The 20866-nt window shown below is 41.1% G+C and overlaps 1 protein-coding gene across 1 annotated transcript in view; it reads left to right on the top strand.

The window, feature by feature from the left end:
• LOC135198598 (NADH dehydrogenase [ubiquinone] 1 beta subcomplex subunit 5, mitochondrial-like) overlaps window positions 1-20419 on the top strand; it is an 81070-nt gene extending 60651 nt beyond the window's left edge. The window contains exons 2-4 of the mRNA XM_064226330.1: window positions 2447-2661; window positions 19599-19705; window positions 20042-20419. Of these exons, the coding sequence (XP_064082400.1) occupies window positions 2447-2661; window positions 19599-19705; window positions 20042-20180 (461 nt within the window). The 3' untranslated portion in view covers window positions 20181-20419. The remainder of the gene's footprint in view (window positions 1-2446; window positions 2662-19598; window positions 19706-20041) is intronic.
• Window positions 20420-20866: the final 447 nt, after the last annotated feature.

Below are 20866 nucleotides of genomic sequence, written 5' to 3'. Positions count from 1 at the left end.
AATGACTAGATCACAATGGTACTTACCTTTAACAGTGAACTCATGAGTCTTCATTTTGTTGAACAGATAGGGGAACGGAGAGTTGAAAACATACCATGTTCGTAATGACAAAATAAAAGAGAATATGTACAATACCATAACCAAAAATATACATTAAGAGAAGTATTATCATAATTACAGTGGACCCCCCGTATTCGCGTTCTCCAGATTCGCGGACTCACACATTCGCGGATTTCTCTCGGGAATGTTTCCCTGCATTATTCGCGGAAAATTCACGCATTCGCGGTATTTTTCTATGATAAATATCCACAAATTCCTGGTTTTTTTTATGGATTTCATCATAAAATGCACTTTTTGTGATAAAACTATTAAAAAAACCATGTAGGAAAATTTTTAGTGGGTTTTTCTTGAGTTGTAACTAACAAAATAGGCTGTTTTTAGCATTTTTATAGGGGTTCCAAACATTCGCGGATTCTAACTATTCACGGGGGGGGTCTGGTACGCATCCCCCGCGAATACGGGGGGACCACTGTACTAATGGTGAAAATGTGGTTATTTAGAGAAGAATATGGAGAGATGGGTGTTAACTCTTCGGATACTTCGTTAAGTAATATGAAAACGCAATTTGGGTATTTGCATTGTGTGGGTGATAAGGTCTGTGATGGGTTGGCATTACAATCCTATCTCTAACCATTATTGCATTTAGCCATGTTTGCCAAAGTAAAAAAAATTATGGTTTTCAAGTAATTTGAGTGGTGATACCCCCACCTCCTCACTTACCTGTCTCTAGTTTATGAAGTACAGTAGTACCTCGAGATAAGAAATTAATCCGTTCCGAGGCGCCCTTCGTATCATGAGGTTTTCGTATCTTGGACCACATGTTACATGTAAAATGGCTAATCCGTTCCAAGCCCTCCAAAAACACCCCAGTAAATTTCATAATAAAGCTAAATTGACCTATAAACAATGAAATACAACAATTTAGACCATTCAATACCTAAATTAATAAAAAAATTGCAAAATATAACCTGTAAATAAAGTGTATATTAGTGTACATGGTAACAAGAAATATACTGTACGTAAAATGTGGAAGCTTACCTTTCGAGTGAGGCTATCGCTGAAAGTGGTGGCAGAGGAGGAGGACAAACGGCAGATACGTACGTACGTACATACACTTTAAAAAATATACATACGTAACTATCCAAGGAAGATTGCTTCTGCCTACTTTTCACAATGTTCCTGTGTGAGCCTTTTCGGGGGGTGTCTTCTACAAATGATTGCACTGTATGAAAAGCGGCTTTAATTTCTGCTGTTTGTTTTTTCTATTTTTGATTTTTAACTTTTTTTTTTTTTTTTTTTTACAGAATTTCAGCTTTCTGTTTTTTATCACTTGGTTCTTTTTTTGCACCTCATGACTCTGTTGGCCCTGGTGTCCATCAAAACCCTGTTCAACCAAATGCTCTCTCTGCAACTGATTTGGGTACTGAATGTTCGGCTGCTGACCTTCAACATAAACTGAAGTGCCTTGATTATACGTACTGGTATGCATGTTGTAAATGATTGGTCAACACCCTCTGTTCAGCAGGGAGTGGAGATTCTACCAACCTTGCAAAGTTTCCAGGTATCCCATGAGAGAGACCTTGATCACTTATCCCATGTGAGAGATCTTGGTCACTTATCCCACGAGAGAGATCTTGGTCAATCATATCATATATGTCGTCACTCAAGAGGTGCTCTTCTTTTTCCATTTTCTGTGAAAAGATATGAGAAATTTTTTTTTCAAATACACATTGACGATCCCGAAAACGAATACCGTGTGCGTACTATAACAATGCTGGTACCGAGTGGCCGAGGCACGCCACCACGTGTACATAGTAGATGCATAATGGGAGGGACGCTGGCCAATAGGAGAGAAGGATTTCATGGCTGCGACTAGCATCAGGAACCAATGGGAGAGCAGGAGGATGGTGGCGAGTCTACTAGTACTAAGATGGTGGCGTGCGGCGCAAGTTTCAAAATTGTTATCCGGGCGAATATCGGACTTTGAGAAACCTTTCGTATCTTGAAAACTTTTCGTATGTAGAGCCGTTAAATTTTTAGTATTGGCTTTCGTATCTCGAGTTTTTCGTAAGTTGAGCCTTTCGTATCTCGAGGTACCTCTGTACCTTATTATTAAACATCAGTGACCACAAAAACTCATGATGAAGGGGTATCTGTGTAAAATACTTCAGGTTGTATATACCATAGGTTAAATGCTATTTACCATGAAATATTGCCATATTTGTGATAGAGAGGTAATTGAGTGGAGTTACCATTTCAAATACTATATTGTGTTTACACAGTCTCAAAATAACAGACCTTTTTTTTTTTTTTTTTTTTTTTTTTTTTATCATGACCTATGTTGTCAGAACTATCCTTTTGAATTTAAAAGAAAAATTCTTTGCAGTGCAGCGAGAAATGGGAAGTCATGGCCCCAGGAAAATGTACATCACGGCTTCTCGTTGGCAGTGGCACAAATTTAAGGATATGTTTCATTTTTATGTCATGTTAGGGGTAATACCACTTGGCGCTGTGGTTTTAGCCACTAATATTTTTGTTGGCCCTGCTCAGCTTGCACCTATTCCAGAGGATTACACACCAAAGCACTGGGAATACTATTCTGTAAGTATAAAATTATTTGCCTTGTGTTGATGTTGCTTTATGTTTGCATATACAGTACTAAATTTTTTTTAGATATATCCACCCTTTTCACAGAAGTATACGTATGCAGTTTTTATATTTAAATTTAATTATGCAGTTTTGTATTTAAATATATCTCCAAAAATTATGTTTTTACTTAAGTAACATATCCGGTAATTATATAGCAAAAGTTTATACAATCGGCAGCAAGAATTTTGAAAATTTGAGAGTTGCACTATTTCTAGCCGCTAGGTGACAAGCCCCACCCACTTTTGGGGCTAGAGAGGAACAATTAGCAAATATGGCTTCAATTTCTTTCTGCCGGCTGATGGTTGTGGATCAGTTGTTAGTTCCAGCAAAATTTTGGAAATTTTGTATATACGTATACATGTTTTCTCATTTGGTGAATTACAGTTTCACATAAGTGATTTACCAAACAATTACATTAGCTGTAAGCTTTCTTACTTGGCAGTCAAAAATTCAAATTTCTTGGCGGAGGCGGCAGCGCTGCCATCGTAATGTAGGTGATACAGGTCCCTCCCACTTTCAGGAATACGTACCCGGTACTGCTGAGCTAACTGTAGTCAATTCGTTTTCTGCCTGCCACAGAGTAACACCTGTGGTTATTTTTTGCAGTCGACTTTTGTCGCCATATTAGGTTGTATCTTTTTGGTGATGTACTACAGTGGTCTTCTCTTATTCGCGAGGGATGCATACCAGACCCCACTGTGAATAGTTAGAACCCATAAATAGTTGGAACCCCTATGAAAACACTGAAAACAGCCTATTTTGTTAGTTAAAACTCAAGAAAAACACACTACAAATTTTTATACTTGGTTTTTTAATAGTTTCATTACAAAAAGTGCATTTTATTATGAAATTGACAAAAAAACGGAGTTTGTGGATATTTCTCATAGAAAAATACAGCGAGTATGCGAATTTTCTGCATATAATGTGGGGAAACCTTCCCGAGAGAAATCTGCGAATGTACGAGTCCGCAAATCCGGAGAACGCGAATACGGGGGTTCCACTGTATTTATTGGTTGGTTTTGTTTCATCAGTTAGCTGCCTTGTTATTAGCCAGTTTTTGCTAAGATGTCGGATGGTAGTTCGTCGTCAGTTAGGTTATGCAGCAGCGACTGCAAAACTAGATAAGCTAAACTATGTTATGGTCCGCACTCCAAATGTGTTAAGTGTAGGGGTCAGTGCTGTAGCAAGGATTTAACTTGCGAGGAGTGCCGTAGTTTAGATGAGCAAGGTTGGAAGACTTTTCAAGCTCATTTGGATAAAGTGGACAAAGATAGGAAGAGGAAAGCAGCTCTTAGAGCTGGTAGTAAAGCTAGAGTAGAGACAACTCCTCTGCCTTTAGAACGAGCAAACTGTCACTATCGTCTCCACTTTTGTCTAATATCTCACCTATTGATAGTCCTCCAACTTCAGTACCAATCACCCCAGTCCAGGTATCCCATGTTTCCGATCCCAACACCATTTCCATGTTAGAGTCCAAAATGGACAAGAAATTTGATTTTTTGGCAAAATCCATAATGGATTTAGGGATGTCTTTTGGTGCTTTTATAGAGAAATCAAGTGAAAAGGCCAGTGTTGGGCCAAGTGTCAGTGTCGTGTCCGGGGAGGCGGCTGTCCGTCCCCGCATTTCTCCAAGACAAAATTAATCCGTTCCGAGGCGGCCTTCGTATAATGAGTTTTTCGTATCTTGGAACACATTTTACATGTAAAATGGCTAATCCGTTCCAAGCCCTCCAAAAACACCCCATTAAATTTCATAACAAAGCTAAATTGACCTATAAGCAATGAAATACTACAACAATTTGGACCATTCAATACCTAAATTAAGTAAGAATAAAAATCCAAACCTGTAAATAAAGTGTATAATTAGTGTACAAGAAATATTATTACTGTAACGTAAAATGTTGAAGCTTACCTTTCGAGTGAGGCTATCTCCGAAAGTGGCGGCAGAGGAGGAGGAGGAGGACAAACGGCAGATAACGTACGTACGTACGTACACTTAACTTTACGAAAACATAAAAAATTTAAGGAAAACTATAAAAATAGAATTTACGAAAAACATTAACAAAACTGTAACACTTAACTTACAAAAATCTAAAAATTACGTAAATTTTTTTAAATTTTTTTTTTTAACTTTTTTTTACTTTTACGTTTTTTTTCAACTTCTTCACCACTTTCAGCGTTCTGTTTTTCATCACTTAGTTCTTCCTATATGCTTTCAACTTTCTGTTTTTTATCACCTGGTTCTTCCTTTTTGCTTACTCCTGCTAATGCTGAAGACCTCTTTAAAAAATAACTATCCAAGGAAGATTGCTTCTGCCTGCTTTTGACAATGTTCCTGAAACGACTCCGGCAAACGTCATCGAACTGCGCAAGCATACGACCTGTGTGAGCCTTTTCGGGGTGTCTTTTTTTTTCTATGAACGATTGCACTTTATGAAAAGCGGCTAAGACCTCCTTAATTTCTGCCGTTGTCATAGGCTCCTCCTCTTCATCGCCGCTGCTGGAGAACTCCTCTTGAACAACGTTATGTTGCATGGCCTCCAACTCCTTCAGGTCATCCGTCGTAAGCTCCTCTTGGTGCTCCTCGAGAAGGTCGTTGATGTCGTCCTCGTCGACGACCATCCCCATGGACTTGCCGAGTGCAACGATCTCGTCAAGATCTGGTTGCGAAACAGTTTCGGGATCGTCAACTGTTTCGGACTCAGCAGCACCAGCTTCGCTCACGTCGAATCCCTCGAAGTCTCGGTCGGATACGGCATCAGGCCAGAGTTTCCTCCACGAGGAATTCAAGGTCTTAAAGTTCGCTATCACTTGCTGGTCCATGGGCTGGAGGAGAGGGGTGGTGTTGGGCGGAAGAAAAAGAATCTTAACGAAGGAATACTCCGCTAGGATATCTTCCTCGAGGCCAGGAGGGTGGGGAGGGGCATTGTCCAACACCAGCAGACATTTCAGGGGGAGGCGCTTCTCTTGCAAAAAACTCTTCACAGTCGGGCCGAAACACAGATTTACCCACTCTGTGAACAAAAGCCTCGTTACCCAGGCTTTTGCATTAGCCCTCCACATCACTGGAAGCTTCTCCTATAACACTTTGTGGGCCTTGAAGGCTCGAGGAGTCTCGGAGTGATACACCAGTAGGGGCTTCACCTTGCAATCCCCACTGGCGTTCGAACAAAGTGCGAGCGTAAGCCTGTCCTTCATAGGCTTATGCCCGGGTAGCTTCTTCTCTTCCTCCGTGATGTACGTCCGACGAGGCATTTTTTTCAAAAAAGGCCAGTCTCATCACAGTTGAAAACCTGCTGAGAACTGTAGCCTTCCTTGGTCATCATCTCGTCGAAAGTCTTCTTAAATGCTTCGGCCGCTTTCGTATCCGAGCTGGCAGCCTCCCCATGACGCACCACCGAATGGATGCCAGTCCGTTTACGGAATTTCTCGAACCAGCCATGCGAAGCCTTGAACTCTGGGGTTTGCGTTGAAGTCCCTTCCCCTCCGTCGTCTTCCGCCTGCACAATCAAATCGCCGAAAATAGCACTGGCCTTGTGAGCGATTGCCGTCTCCATTACTGTATTGCCAGCGATTTCTTTGTCTTTTATCCAGACGAGGAGCAGCCGTTCCATCTCGTCGTGCACATGGCTCCTCTTGCTGGACAAAATAGTGATGCCCTTCGATGGTGTAGTTGCTTTGATGGCATCCTTCTGTTTAAGGATGGTGCCTATTGTCGACGGATTACGGCCGTATTCCTTTGCGATCACACTCAATCGCATACCAGCTTCGTACTTCTTTATGATCTCCATCTTTGTCTCCAGAGACAGCATGCGCTTCTTTCCGTGAATTTCAACTTTCTTGGGACCCATGACTACGTTAATTTACGTAAAGTTACACAAATACGTAATAATACAGTCTTCGCACAACACGATAATATGTACTGCAACGAAATCACTAATGAATTTACGATACTAAACGAAATCGGAGCGAATGAATGCCGAATGTATACGGTAAAGTTTCGGGTGCGAAGTGGCCGAGCTAAAGCACGCCAACACGTAGTACGTCTGTATAGAAGATGCATGATGGGAGGGATGCTGTCCAATTAGAGAGAAGGATCTCATGGCTTGGCTAGCATCAGGAACCAATGGGAGAGTAGGAGGATGGTGGCGAGTCTACGATAACTAAGATGGAGGTGTGCGGCGCGAGTTTCAAAATTGTTATGGGGCGAATCTCGGACTTTCAGAAACCTTTCGTATCTTGAAAACTTTTCGTATGTAGAGCAGTAAAATTTTTCGTCTTTGCTTTCGTAACTTGGATTTTTCGTAAGTTGAGCCTTTCGTATCTCGAGGTACTACTGTACATGGATGCATGTGGTTAGGGGGCTGGAGCCTGTTTGTGTCAGGAGCAGAATGGATCATGGGTTACAATTGCCTATGACTCAATGTCCTTCTTTAATTGTGAGACCCGTTACTCCACTACTCCACTATTGAGTGTGAGCTAACTGCTCTTAGGTGAGGTGTAAAGACATTCAGGTCATTTTTATATGGCCAGTTCTTTGTAATTTATTCAGATCATTGTCTACTTGTTTATCTCCAGGACATGAAGATGGTAGATAGTCGATTAGCTAGGACACTGGATGAACTGTCTTGAGTTAATTTCTTTGTTAAGTATTGTCCTGGTGACCTGAACACTGCAGCTGACTATTTATCCCAACTTCCTGGTACCACAAGTTCTCATGACCCTAGCCCAAGTATGACACTACTTCCTGCTGGCCTGAAAGTATACACCAAAGTCAGTGGTAGTCCAGATTCTATGACCGAGTCTCTTGAAATCACACTGGAACTGTTGCATGAGGAACAAGGCTTGCCTGATAACTCCTCGCTGAAGGGAGAAAAGCTTCGTGAAGCGTTGGTGCAACAGTTCTTTAAAGATGCAGATCGTCTAGGGTTCAAACTCAACAAGGCCAGTGGAAACTGGATCAAGGCCATGAAGTATCCAGGCACTGTTCCTGCTCTAGAATTATTATTAACATTTTCCAAATTTTCAGCCTGGAAATTTGGGTTCATTTTGGACCGAGTCATCCTGTGGTATATTGTGATCCCTCGGTCAAGGATCCCCTTAGGATTTGTCTTCAGTGTCTGGCTGGAATATATTTTAACCCAGTTATTGAACGAAAGAACTTTGTCTGCCTTACTACTGTAATTGAAGGGTGTAAGGTGAGAAGTTCAAAACCTGAAGATGGACCAGAAGTTTTCACTGCTGAAGAGGTTGAGGTGTATCCTGAGTGCCCTTAAGTGCTGTATGCCAGTGAAGCTGTTCCTTTGGTGTCTTACTGTCAACATAATACCTGTCATCCTGCAGTAGGTATTGTAACCCTGGGAAGTATTCATTGTTGTGCTCTTGTAGACACAGGAGCTCAAGTATGCCTGGTGAACAAGTCTGTGCTTACTGAGGCTAATATTTCATATGACAACTCAACTATTGATGTAGTTGAGGGGTTCACTGGACAGAACAGTCAAGTTCTGGGAACAGTCCAACTAGCTTTTGAAGGATCAAGCGACCAAAGGTTACCGCTTTACCCCTTTGCCGTTGTCTTGGCTGGGGATATGGATTTTTGTGTTATCCTTGGCAAGAATATGCTGACAAAAGCTAACTCAAAATTAGATACTTGAAATGGACATCTGTGTTCTGATACTGCGTCATCCAGTTGAACACGCATATGCAACCTGTCACATCAACCAGTTCTGTCACGATGGTGACAAACTCGACACTGGATGGTAGAAATCATCCTTACTTTTATGGTAACGCCCTTATTTCCCGTGATGAGTTGAGAGAAATACAGAGTGAACACCGTCAACTCCAGGCCATTAAAAGGATGGTGCACTCTGGAGTACCTGCCTCTCAACTGCCACGCTCTTTGAAGAGATTGAAGAGCAAGTGGTCGAAATTTAGGGTATATCAAGATCTGTTCAAGAAATTGAGTGATGGTCACATGGTTCCAGTTATATCATTTAAGGTTCTAACAGGCTTGGTAGCCGAGATGCATTTACAGAATGCTCACTTGGGAGTAGGCAAAATGACGTCCTGCTGAGGAGGTTAGTTTGGCATCACTCCCTGACTAAAGTCATTATAGATTTGTGCCGCACTTGTAAGAAGTGCCAGATGTGTAAGGTGTCAAGGGAAGTAGTCATTCCTCCAACCCTTCGCATCTCCACCTCGACTCCATTTGAGTTGGTTACTACGGACCTCATCAGCCTTCCTACTTCATCTACTGGTTATGTTGGTTGCCTCATGATAGTCGACCACTACTCCAAGTGGGTTACTGCAACGCCCATTCGGAATAAGCAAACTGGAACAATCTGCCAGGCTATTGAAGAACGTGTTTTCCCATCTATTCCTAGAGTGCCAGTCCGATTTCTGACAGACAGTGGTCCAGAATTCATTTCCTATGAATTCAGTGCTCTGATGGAGAGGTATATTATTATTCATGTTAAAACAACACCTCACAAACCTTCCAGTAATGGAGCCATTGAACGTGTAAATCGCACCATTGGTGAATTATTACGTGTCCTTGTTGATGATGCTTGTAAGTGGGATAAGCACTTGCCAAGAGCCCTCCTCAGTTACAACCACTCTTTGCATTCTGAGTTAGGTTGCACACCTGATGAAAAGATTCTGAAAACAGCCCATGAAATGGATAGCCTCCCTCTTTTTCCACTGAAACCAGGAATCCATGGGCTGAAGGTCACCCAGGCTACCAGCCCTTCAGGAAGGGTTCCTTAGTGCTGAGGAAAGTTGTCCTTATAGGTCATCTCACGACCAATAAACTGTCCAAGGTTTGATGGTCCCAAAGAAGTGATTCAATTCTGATAAAATAGGTCTCCATCCCCCTGATGCCTTGGGGACTACAAAAAGCCTGTTGTAGAATCCTGGGGAGTTCTTGTCTGATACCTCCTCTATGGCTTCTTTGCTGATGAGCTCTTCTACCTCTTTGGCTAAAGCCAAAGCTCTTGTTGACCCTGTCCAGTACACTGTCAAACAGATGGGTGTATTGGACAGTGGTGGACCTTGGATAAATGGGATTGCATATCCCTCTCGAAGCACCTGCACTACCCACTGTTCCACTCCTCTCCGACTCCATTCTTCCCAGTAGTAGTGGAGTCTCACCCCCACGGGTGTGTGAAGGACCTCTCGATCATTTCTCTGCTATTTTAAAGGGAGGTTTCTTGGTGGACTTTGAAGTTGTGAGCAGGTTAGTTAGTCCTTGGTATCTGCTGCTAAAACACCCCTTTCGAGGAGGCAAGTCAAGGTGGCAGCAGAGACCAAGGACTAACCTGCACTCAACTTCAAAGTCCACCAAGAAACCTCCCTTTACAACAGCAGAGAAATGATCGGGAGGTCCTTCACACACCCGTGGGGGCGAGACTCCACTACTACTGGGAAGAATGGAGTCGGAGAGGAGTGGAACAGTGGGTAGTGCAGGTGCTTCAAGAGGGATATGCAATCCCATTTATGCAAGGTCCACCACTGTCCAATGCACCCATCTGTTTGACAGCGTACTGGACAGGGTCAACAAGAGCTTTGGCTTTAGCCAAAGAAGTAGAAGAGCTCATCAGCAAAGAAGCCATAGAGGAGGTATCAGACAAGAACTCCCCAGGATTCTACAACAGGCTTTTTGTAGTCCCCAAGGCATCAGGGGGATGGAGACCTGTGTTGGACGTAAGCTCTTTGAACATCTTCGTCCTGAAGACGAAATTCCGAATGGAAACCAGTCGATCAGTGATGTCGGCCCTCCAACCGGGCAACTGGATGGTGTCTCTCAACATGAAGGATGCATACTTTCATGTCCCCATCCATCAGAACTCCAGGAATTTTCTGAGATTCGTTTTCAATAAGAGTCTACCAAGTCAGAGCCCTCTGCTTCAGACTGTCAACTGCCCTTCAAGTATTTACTCGGATTCTTGCCCCCCTAGGAAAATGACTGCATCTGATTGGGGTCAGTGCAGCTTTTTACTTAGACGACTTGCTCCTGAGAGCCAGATCCAGTCGTCAGTGTGTGAAGGACTTAGAGAAGACACTTACTTTGATGCAACAATTGGGTATTCTAATAAACACGGAGAAGTCCCAATTGATTCCAACTCAGAGGATTCTCTATTTAGGGATGTTACTGGACTCTCTAGCTTTTCGGGTTTTTCTTTCCCCAAAGAGGATAGAGTCTTACCTGTTGACAGTCCAAGAATTTCTTGTTTGCCCATCTTGCTTAGCCCTAGAACAAATGAGCCTCCTCGGGACCCTTGCTTCACTGGAGAGTTATGTCATGTTAGGATGTCTGCACATGAGGTCTCTCAGTTCTTCCTGAAAACAAATTGGTCTCGGAAGACACAACCGGATTCACTAGTATTCCCTTTGATGGAAGAAATGAGGGTGGATCTTTATTGGTGGCAATCGAAGGAAAGATTACAAGAAGGACTTTCCCTAGTCGTGTCAAACCCCAACCTGCAGTTCTTCTCTGACGCCTCGGACAGCGGATGGGGAGCCCTTCTAGGAGACAGGAAGGTATCAGGTTATGTGGACAGAACAAGAAAAGACCTTACACATAAATATGAAAGAATTAAAAGCCATCCTCTCAGGACTACGAGCGTTCGCCCCGTTAGTCACTGGAAGGAAGATAGCGATATATATGGACAACAACACAGCGATGTCATACGCACGGAAGCAGGGAGGGATCCACTCGTTCTCTCTCAACAGAGTAGCCGAAGATTTCATCTGGGCGAACGAGAAGAGGATCACTTTTTCCAATATTTATCCAAGGAAAAATGAACATTCTAGCAGACGAATCGAGTCGTGCAAATCAGGTTTTACCAACAGAATGGACTCTGAATGAGAGAGTGTGTCAGGAGCTCTGGAAGCTATTGGGAAGACCATCCTTAGACCTGTTCGCCACATCAAGAAACAATTGTCTCCCTATTTTCTGTTCTCCGATTCCAGAACCGCTAGCGTGGAGAACAGATGCAATGCTGCTAGTGTACAGGACTAGACGTTTACGCTTTTCCTCCCTTCGGAATGATAAAAGAAGTATTGAACAAACTTCAATCTTACCAGAATGTGATGATGACCCTAGTGGCTCCATTCTGGCCCAGGAAAGAATGGTTCCGAGACCTTCTCAGTCTGCTAGTGGACTTCCCCAGACTACTTCCACAAAGTCCATTTCTTCTCGGACAACCCCATTTCAACCGTTATCACCAAGGATTGTCCGCTCTGGCCTTGACAGGATTCAGACTGTCAGGAACCTTGTCAGAGCAAAAAGTTTTTCACAAAGGGCGTCAGAAGCTATTGCTAGCTGCAGAAGCAGCTCTTCTGCCAAGCTCTACCAGTCTTAAGTGAAAAGTCTTTAGGTCATGGTGCAAAAGACAGCATATTTTCTTCTGAAAAGTCTATGATGGAAATCGCGGATTTTGTTATTTCGGAGGGACTAGGAATTTTGCCACTTCGACTATTAAAAGATACAGGGCCATGCTTGCATCAGTCTTTAAGCATAGAGGCCTTGACATCTCGTCAAATCAGGACATCAGTGACCTGATCAGATCCTTTAGCTCCAAAATATTCAAGCCCGACGAAGTGGAATGGAATTTGGATGTAGTTTTAAAGTGGCTCTCCGGTCCCCAATTCGAACCGTGGAATTTGGCAACCTGAAGAGATGTAACTAGGAAGGCACTATTCTTAGTTGCCTTGGCCACAGCGAGAAGAGTAAGCGAGTTGCAGGCGATGAATAAGGAAGTAGGTTTCTCCCAGGGCATTGCAGTTTGTTCATATGTAACAGACTTCCTTGCTAAGAACGAGGATCCTTCAAATCCTTGGCCCCGTTCTTTCAGGATAAAGAACTGAACGGACATAGTGGGGGCGGAAGACGAGGTACGTATATTGTGACCGGTCAGAGCCATCAGACACTACCTGATTACGACAGAAACTTTAAGAGGAGAATTGAACCGACTCAGGTGGTCAGTGAAAGACCCGTCTTGTCCTTTTTCAAAGAATGCAATGTCATTCTTCCTGAGGAGTTTGATTTGAGAAGCTCATGCCCAAACTCAAGAACAAACTCTTCGTGTGCTTTCAGACAAAATATGTCTCTATCCTCCATTATGCAAACAACATTCTGGAGGTCGAAATCTGTGTTTGCATCGCACTGTTTGAAGGAGGTACAAACTACTTTCGAAAATTGTTTTAGATTGGGACCGTTGTCAGTAGCGGGAATGGTGTTGGGAGAGGTAGCATTGGGGGACCCGGTTTTTCCCCTCTACTATCTCCTCCCCTTGGAATTAAGGTTGTTGAGTTTTTGGGAAACCTGGGGGTACATGTAGCCGAAATACCCACCAGTTTTATGTATGGTTAAGGGTATCATATGGTTTTTAGTGTAGGTGATGGTGTTGTGTTGTTTTATCTGGTCTTCGCCCAGGGCAAGGGCAAAATTTTTTAATTTTTGTCAATCAGTGTACTTCCATGGTTGCAAAATCCCACCACTAGTAGGGATGACCCTGGCCATTACTATACCATGTCTCCTACATGTGATGAGAGCATTGACCAGAGGCAGTATCTAACTGGAGCTGCTCTCTCACAAGGTTAAGGTACTGCAAACATTATACATTTATAATGTAAGACCATGATTATTGTTTTTTTTTTTTTTATAAAAGCTGTCCTTGTACAGTAGTGCCTCAGGTTACGAAATTAATCTGTTCCAAAGCGGCCTTCGTACCCTGATTTTTTCGTATCCAGAACTAAGTTTTACATGTAAATTGCCTAGTTCGTTCAAAGCCCTACAAAAACACCACAGAAAATTTTATAATAAAGCTAAATTGACCAATAAATAATGAAATACAGTTCTCAGACGCCTCGGACAGCGGATGGGGAGCCCTCCTAGGAGACAAGAGAGTATTAGGTCTGTGGACAGAACGAGAAAAGACCTTGCACATTAATGGGAAGGAATTGAAGGCCATCCTCTTAGGGCTACAAGCTTTCGACCATTTAGTCACCGGAAGTAACATAACGATCTACTCGGACAACATCACAGTGTTGTCGTTGTCATATGTACGGAAGCAGGGAGGGACCCACTCATTCTCTCTCAACAAGATAGCCGAAAATCTCCTCACCTGGACGAACGAGAAGAGGATCACCCCTTTTCCAAGATTCGTCCAAGGAAAAATGAACGTTATTGCAGATGAACTGAGTCGGGTGAATCAGGTGTTACCAACAGAATGGACTCTGAACAAGAGAGTGTGTCAGGTTCTCAGATTCCAGAACCACTAGCGTGGAGAACAGCTACTAGATTGGACAGGACTGGACATTTATGCTTTTCCTCCCTTCGGGATGATAAGAGAGGTATTAAACAAGCTTCAATCGCACCAGAATGTGACAATGACCCTAGTAGCTCCATTCTGACCCAGGAAAGAGTGGTGCCCAGACCTTCTCAATCTGCTGGTGGATTTTCCCAGACTACTTCCACAGAATCCATTGCTTCTCAGACAACCCCATTTCAACCGATATCACCAAGGATTGTCCGCTATCACCAAGGATTGTCCGCTCTGGCCCTGACAGGATTCAGACTGTCAGGAACCTGGTCAGAGCAAAAGGTTTTTCGCAAAGGGCGTCGTTAGCTATTGAGAAGAAGCAGAAAGCTACAGAAGAAGCTCTTCTGCCAAGCTCTACCAGTCCAAGTGGAGAGTCTTTAGGTCATGGTGCAAACAACATAGCATCTCTTCTTCTGACACATCTATAACGGAAATTGCGGAATTTTTGTTATTTCTGAGGGACACCAAGAAGTTGGCCACTTCTACTATTAAAGGATATAGGGCCTTGCTTACATCAGTACAGTATTCAAGCATAGAGGCCTTGACATCTCGTCAAATAAGGACATCAGTGACCTGATCAGATCCTTTAGTTCCTCCAAGATTTTCAAGCCTAAAGAAGTGGAATGGAATTTGGATGTAGTTTTAAGGTGGCTCAACGGTCCCCAATTCGAACTGTTGAATTTGGCAACCTTGAGAGACGTAACTAGGAAGGCACTATTCCTAGTCTCCTTAGCCACAGCGGGAAGAGTAAGCGAGTTGCAGGCGATGAGTAAGGAAGTGAGCCCAGGGCAATGCAGTTTGTTCATATGTAACAGACTTCCTTGCTAAGAATGAGGATCCTTCGAGTTCTTGGCCCCGTTCTTTCAAGATAAGAACTTGACGGACTTAGTCGGGTCGGAAGACGAGGAACGTATATTGTGTCCGGTCAGAGCCATCAGACACTACCTGACTAGGACAGAAACTGTGAGAGGAGAGTCGAACCGACTCTGGTACTTGGTGAAAGACCCATCTCGGCCTCTTTCAAAGAATGCAATGTCCTTTTTCCTGAGGAGTTTGATCCGAGAAGCGCATGCCCAAACTCGGGAACATGCTCTTAGGGTGCTGTAAGTGAAGACGCACGAGATTCGTGCAGTAGCAACGTCTTTGGCTTTCAGACAAAATATGTCTATCCTCCATTATGCAAACAACATTCTGGAGGTTGAAATCGGTGTTTGCATCGCACTATTTGAAGGAGGCAGAAACTACTTACGAAAACTGCTTTAGATTGGGGCCGTTGTCAGTAGCGGGAATGGTGTTGGGAGAGGAAGCATAGGGGGACCCGGTTTTTTCCCTCTACTATCTCCTCCTTGGATTTGAGGTTTTTGAGTTTTTGGGAAGCCTGAAGTATACCCACCAGTTCTTATATCTGGTTAAGGGTATTATATGATTTTTAGTGTAGCTGATGGTGTTGTGTGGTTTTTATCTATTTTTTTGCCCAGGGCAAGGGCAAATTATTGTTGTTTTGTCAATCATCGGTGTACTTCCATGATTGCAAAAATCCCACCATTAGTAGGGACGACCCTGGCCATTATTGCCACGTCTCTTACAAGGTAAAGGTACTGCAAACATTATATATAATGTGAGCACATGATTACCTTCCGGGTAATGTGGAGTCAGCTAATGTAATTGTTTGGTAAGTCACATATGTGAAAAATGATATTTTAATGTTAAAATAAGGTTTCACATATACTTACCAAACAACTACATAATCAGAGCCCTCCCTCCTCCCCACAGATGGATGTTGCGGCTCAACGAATTGAAGAAGTTAGCTCAGCAGTACCAGGTATTCCCGAAAGTGGGCGGGATCTGTATCATCTACACAAACTATGGCAGCGCCGCCACCGCTGCCAGGAATTTGAATTTTCGACTGCCAGGTAAGAAAGCATACAGCCAATGTAATTGTTTGGTAAGTATATGTGAAACCTTATTTTATCATTAAAATATCATTTCTTCACACTTGCATTTCAAAATAAGGGTAATATCAAAACCATTTTCTACAACATCAAGTTTTGGGTCCCACCACAGTCATATGTAGTTTTCCTAAATAATTCTCAGGTTTTTCAATGGTAATGAAATTATCTATTTTCATTGTTTGCAATGTCGTCTAATTTATCAACTACTATATTGTTCATGTATGTGCTCAGTAAGCTATTTTGTAATTCAACACCAGAACACTTAGTGATTGCATCATCGATTGCATCATTCTTGACTTCCTCTTCCTTTTCCTCTCTGGGCTCCTCCTCTTCATCAGAGAGCACTAATGCAAAGTCATCTTCATCCTCATCAGCATCTTGAAAATAACAACTTACTAAATGGTAAAATTCTAAAGATGAATGTTTATGAAAAGACTTAATTGGAAAACTAAATGATGGCAACTCAATTGGTGTTTTGGTGGTGTTCCCCATGTGAACAGTACTGTGTGAGGCATCGACAGCCTGCTGCCTCGTTCTTTCATTATATTTGCTAATATTATGAGAACATGCATCCTGTCGACGAGCAAACTTCTTATGAGCCATACTTATTATAAGATAACACTTGTAAGCTAAGAAAATCACCAGAAGAATCGTGATAAACAAAAAAATATATAATAACAAACGTTCAGAACCACCTTGTGTTTATGAGGGAAAACATATCGTTCATAACATATCACTATAGAACAAACATATTGAAAAAAATTTTAAAGTTTGGGAAAAAAGAGGAAAGCAGAAGCTAAATACTTGAGCCACAGAATTTTCAGCACCCACCTGCACTTGCAAAATCGCATTTTTTACATAGTAGAATACATCAAATTGGTGCTATTTTATGTCTGGTAGTGCAGTATATCATTAGCTTTGAGATACAGTGAAAAACACAATTTAGCCAATATGGTAAAAAATCACCCCCCACACCCCCGTGTTTTCACACATATTAAGGTCAGGGGAGCTACCTGGAAATTCACTCGACGAGAAAAATCGATAAGCACTGTTTCGAAGCAGTTCCTGTGTCTGAAGAGCCTTGAAACATGGTGCCTTATCATGCAAAAATGTGACTTCTTCAACAGATAACAAATTTTCAGGATCTTTGAGGAAAGTAGATACTCCACCAGTAAGCACAGTTTCTCTGAAGTATTCGCCATTCCATGACTGTCCTTTTTCTTTGATGATCCACATTTATCATTTGGCTGTGAAACAGAAAATTTCCCAAACATTCAGGAAATTTCACAACTTGGCAATAGGACAAGTCATCACTGATATCATCCAACTTTGCAGCCCAAATGATGTCATTTGTATGATTTGGCTTCCTGACTTGTGTAAATGAAGAATTCATCTGATGTGGCAACATGGAGAAAGTCAGCTTCATCCCAATCTTTAAGAAATGAACCACAAAACCATGCACGGTCTTCTCTCTGTTGCTGAGTGATGTTTGGCTTGCTGATAACATGAAATGGCTTGATACCAGATTTTTTCAAGCGCCAATTTACGTAAAGACTTTCTTGGTCTACCCTCTGCTCAGCTATGATGTCTTTTGACTCCTGAGAAAGGACTTCAGGCCTTCCAAGATTCTCACACTTTTTGCAATGACAGTCTTATGGATTTTTGTTACAGTTTCTTTTAACAAAGAATTCATCTCTTTTAATGTATTTAGTTATCCAGGAATGTGAAATGAAGGATGGGCCAGCATCTCTGGCTTCTGAAGGTTATAGCCCAGATTTGGTCAATCCATCTGATCTCCTCCGAGTCGTTAGCCATGACTGTATCTAACTCCGTCACTCAATCTGAATATACAAGAAATGTAAAATGAAAAAAAGTTTAATAGAAACTTAAGATAATGTACTTGGAGATAGGCTATAGCAAAAACCTTCATAACTTTCCATTTGTTCTGTGGACAGGGGGCTCTAATTTTGAAACACCCGTTATAAATCCTATCAATGTAGGATTCAGCTATGTAATTACTTGGTAAGTTACTTTTGTGAAAATGGTATTTTCATGAAAAAATTAAGTTTCGTATAGACTTACCAAGTACTAATTGCAGATTTGAGCCCTCCTCCTCCCCTCTCGTGGACATAAAAGCACAAAAGAGGTGAGCTCGTCAGTTTTGTTCCTATTGTTCCCCGTTAGTGGGGAGAGTAGTTACCTACATGAAAATGATAGTAGCACTATCAAGAATTTCAAATTTAAGCTGCCACCCGAGTGGAAAAATATAGCAATGTAATTACAGTACTTGATTTGATAAGTACAGTGGAACCTCAGTTTTCGTACAATTCGATTTTTGTAGATTTTTTTTTTTTTTTTTTTTTTTTTTTTTTTTTTTTTTTTTTTGTTTTTTTTTTTTTTTTTTTTTTTTTTTTTTTTTTTTTTTTTAAACTAAATTTTGTCTCAGCTTTTGTACATTTCCTCCGATTTCATACTCTCAGAAATGCTCCTAACAGGGTCTAATGTTTGATTAGGCCCCGTACCAGTGCCCAAACAAAGCATCCTAGTTATCTTGTGACCCGTCTGCTTTTGTGGCCATTTTTTTTTTTTTTTTTTTTAATAGAGTACAACTGCTAAATAAGCCATTATGGGGTCGAAGAAAGTTCCAAGTGCCAGCCCTTCTGTAAAAATGGTGAGAAACACAATAGAATTTAAGAAAGAGCTCATAGCAAAGTGTTGGAGGGTGTTGCCTGCCGATCACTGTAAGAAAATATCTACAAGTGCTGCTGTTAGTGAATTTAAAGCCAGCAGAGGTTGGTTTGAAAAACTCAGAAAGCAAATGGACATACATAATGTGCATACTAAAGTGATGAAGGACATGTTTGCAAAGTGGAGTGATGTAAAAACTTTTGTGGAAAATTATCATCCCAACAAAGTTGCAGTAATCCGTGTCTCCAACATCTTTAATGACAATGCTGTGTTCCACTTTAGGCAAATTTTGTTGTACTCCAGGAGTCCAGTGACTTAAGCTGGTCATAACGCAGTAAAAACCAGATGGGAAGTAACCCCAGATAGTACCAGCAAAAATCTAAGAGAAGTAACCACAGATAGGTCCTTGGATGCCTGAAATCTTTCTGGAGGGAGATTCCCCTTCCATACAATAACTTCTCTCTGTGTTCCACATGCTGACAAGTCTTCCATAAAGATAAGAGTAATGTTAAATGTTCATTATTTGTTTCATTATTAATTTAGATTTATTTCTCATTGTTTTCTGTATGGAAAATTGTTTATTCCCTATAAAATACATTTAAAAAAAATATTTTTGGAGGTCTGAAACACATTACAGTTATTGTATTTACATTATTCCTTATGGGAATTATTGTTTCAGTTTTCGTATGTTTCGGACTTCATGGGATGTTCTGGAATGGATTATGTACGAAAATCGAGGTTCCACAGTATACTATATGAAACTTTATTTTATTGCACAATTCAGATGACTTATAAATTCTTGTGTACCATACTAATAATATGGCATAAGTAAAATAAGAGAACTAACTTTGGGGAGCTTGGAAATCTTGAATTATTATTTTATTGAAATATTGTATGGATGTACTTACCTAATTATTTTTTTCAGCATCCCATCACCAGATTCCTAGCTAGATATGTTTACACCAGCTATCAGCAAGATTATGAAAAGTATCTTCACTTCATGTTTGAAGAGAATGAAAAAAAGCAGATGAGGTTAGTTGTAAAGGTTACTGTTTTTTAATTCTTTCAGAGGTGCTATTCCCATTTAAGTAATTATAATAGGATTCTTGCTTACTATCAGACACACTATTGTCACAGTTAGTGTTCTTAGATTTGGTGGTTTTCCTTCCTCATTTTGTATAGTGTTATTCAGAATTAGTGTAAGGATTTTAACATGTAGTACTTACTTCTTGACCTCAGACATTGACTTAGCATTGTAACTGATGATAATGGGAAGTTACTTCAGTAAATCCACAGTTCCCCATTATAAGTGACATTAGGTCTTGTAAGAAAATGCATGCTATGTATTAAATGAGACTATTATTTCAGGCTCCTGGAGAAGAAAGTTGAAGCAGTAATGGCTGAACGAGGAGATAGCCAGTCTTACCACTATCAGCCTATTCTCACCAAGTATCACAAATGGGTGAGGGAAGAATTTGAAAAGAACAGAGAATCTAGAGGATTTTAAATCATGCAATTGTCTACTTAGCCAATGTCCTTGATTTAGTGTTAGTAGTATTCTGTTTTCACAGCATTAATGAGATCACCAGGAGCAAATAGTGAGTTCAGATTACTTATTAAGAAAAGATTTCTATTAAGGAATTGTATTTGCGGTTTATATTTTGATAGACAGCCTTCTTCACTAAAATGGAATCAAGGGATTTTCTTTCTATTTATGTATTGTAAATAAAATGTAATTTTCTTTAATGAATTTTTGTTACCATAGTGAAATTCTGAAAATTATTACAAAAGCCTTATATAATTTGAAGAGAGATCCCTGCAAAATACTTTGAAGGATGGTAATTTAAGAGCAAAATTAATTGACAACCAGCATGCTTTAACTTATGCACATCACCTGATTAAAAGTAACCAGATAAAGGATAATGCATATAGTGGCTACAGCTTAAGACATGCAGGGCCGCTTGTGCATTATTATATAGATTGAAAGGGCAAATTGGTTGTAAAGAAGGAAAGATGAACACCTTATTGTACAGCAGGAAGTGTTGAATTCCAGATAACCAACCTTAGGCCTTTTTCACTTCACTTTTTGGTTGCCTGCCAATGTTTAAAAGTTCATTGTACCTAGATGTGAAATATCTAAGTATCCAACAGTAAAAGAGTAATTTACTTTTTATTATTTAAACTGTATGTATT

This window comes from Macrobrachium nipponense, chromosome 22, assembly GCF_015104395.2.
Source record: "Macrobrachium nipponense isolate FS-2020 chromosome 22, ASM1510439v2, whole genome shotgun sequence".
Classification (NCBI taxonomy): Eukaryota; Metazoa; Arthropoda; class Malacostraca; order Decapoda; family Palaemonidae; genus Macrobrachium; species Macrobrachium nipponense.
The sequence above is the reverse complement of the archived record's forward strand: the minus strand, read 5'-3'. Positions and strand labels throughout refer to the sequence as shown.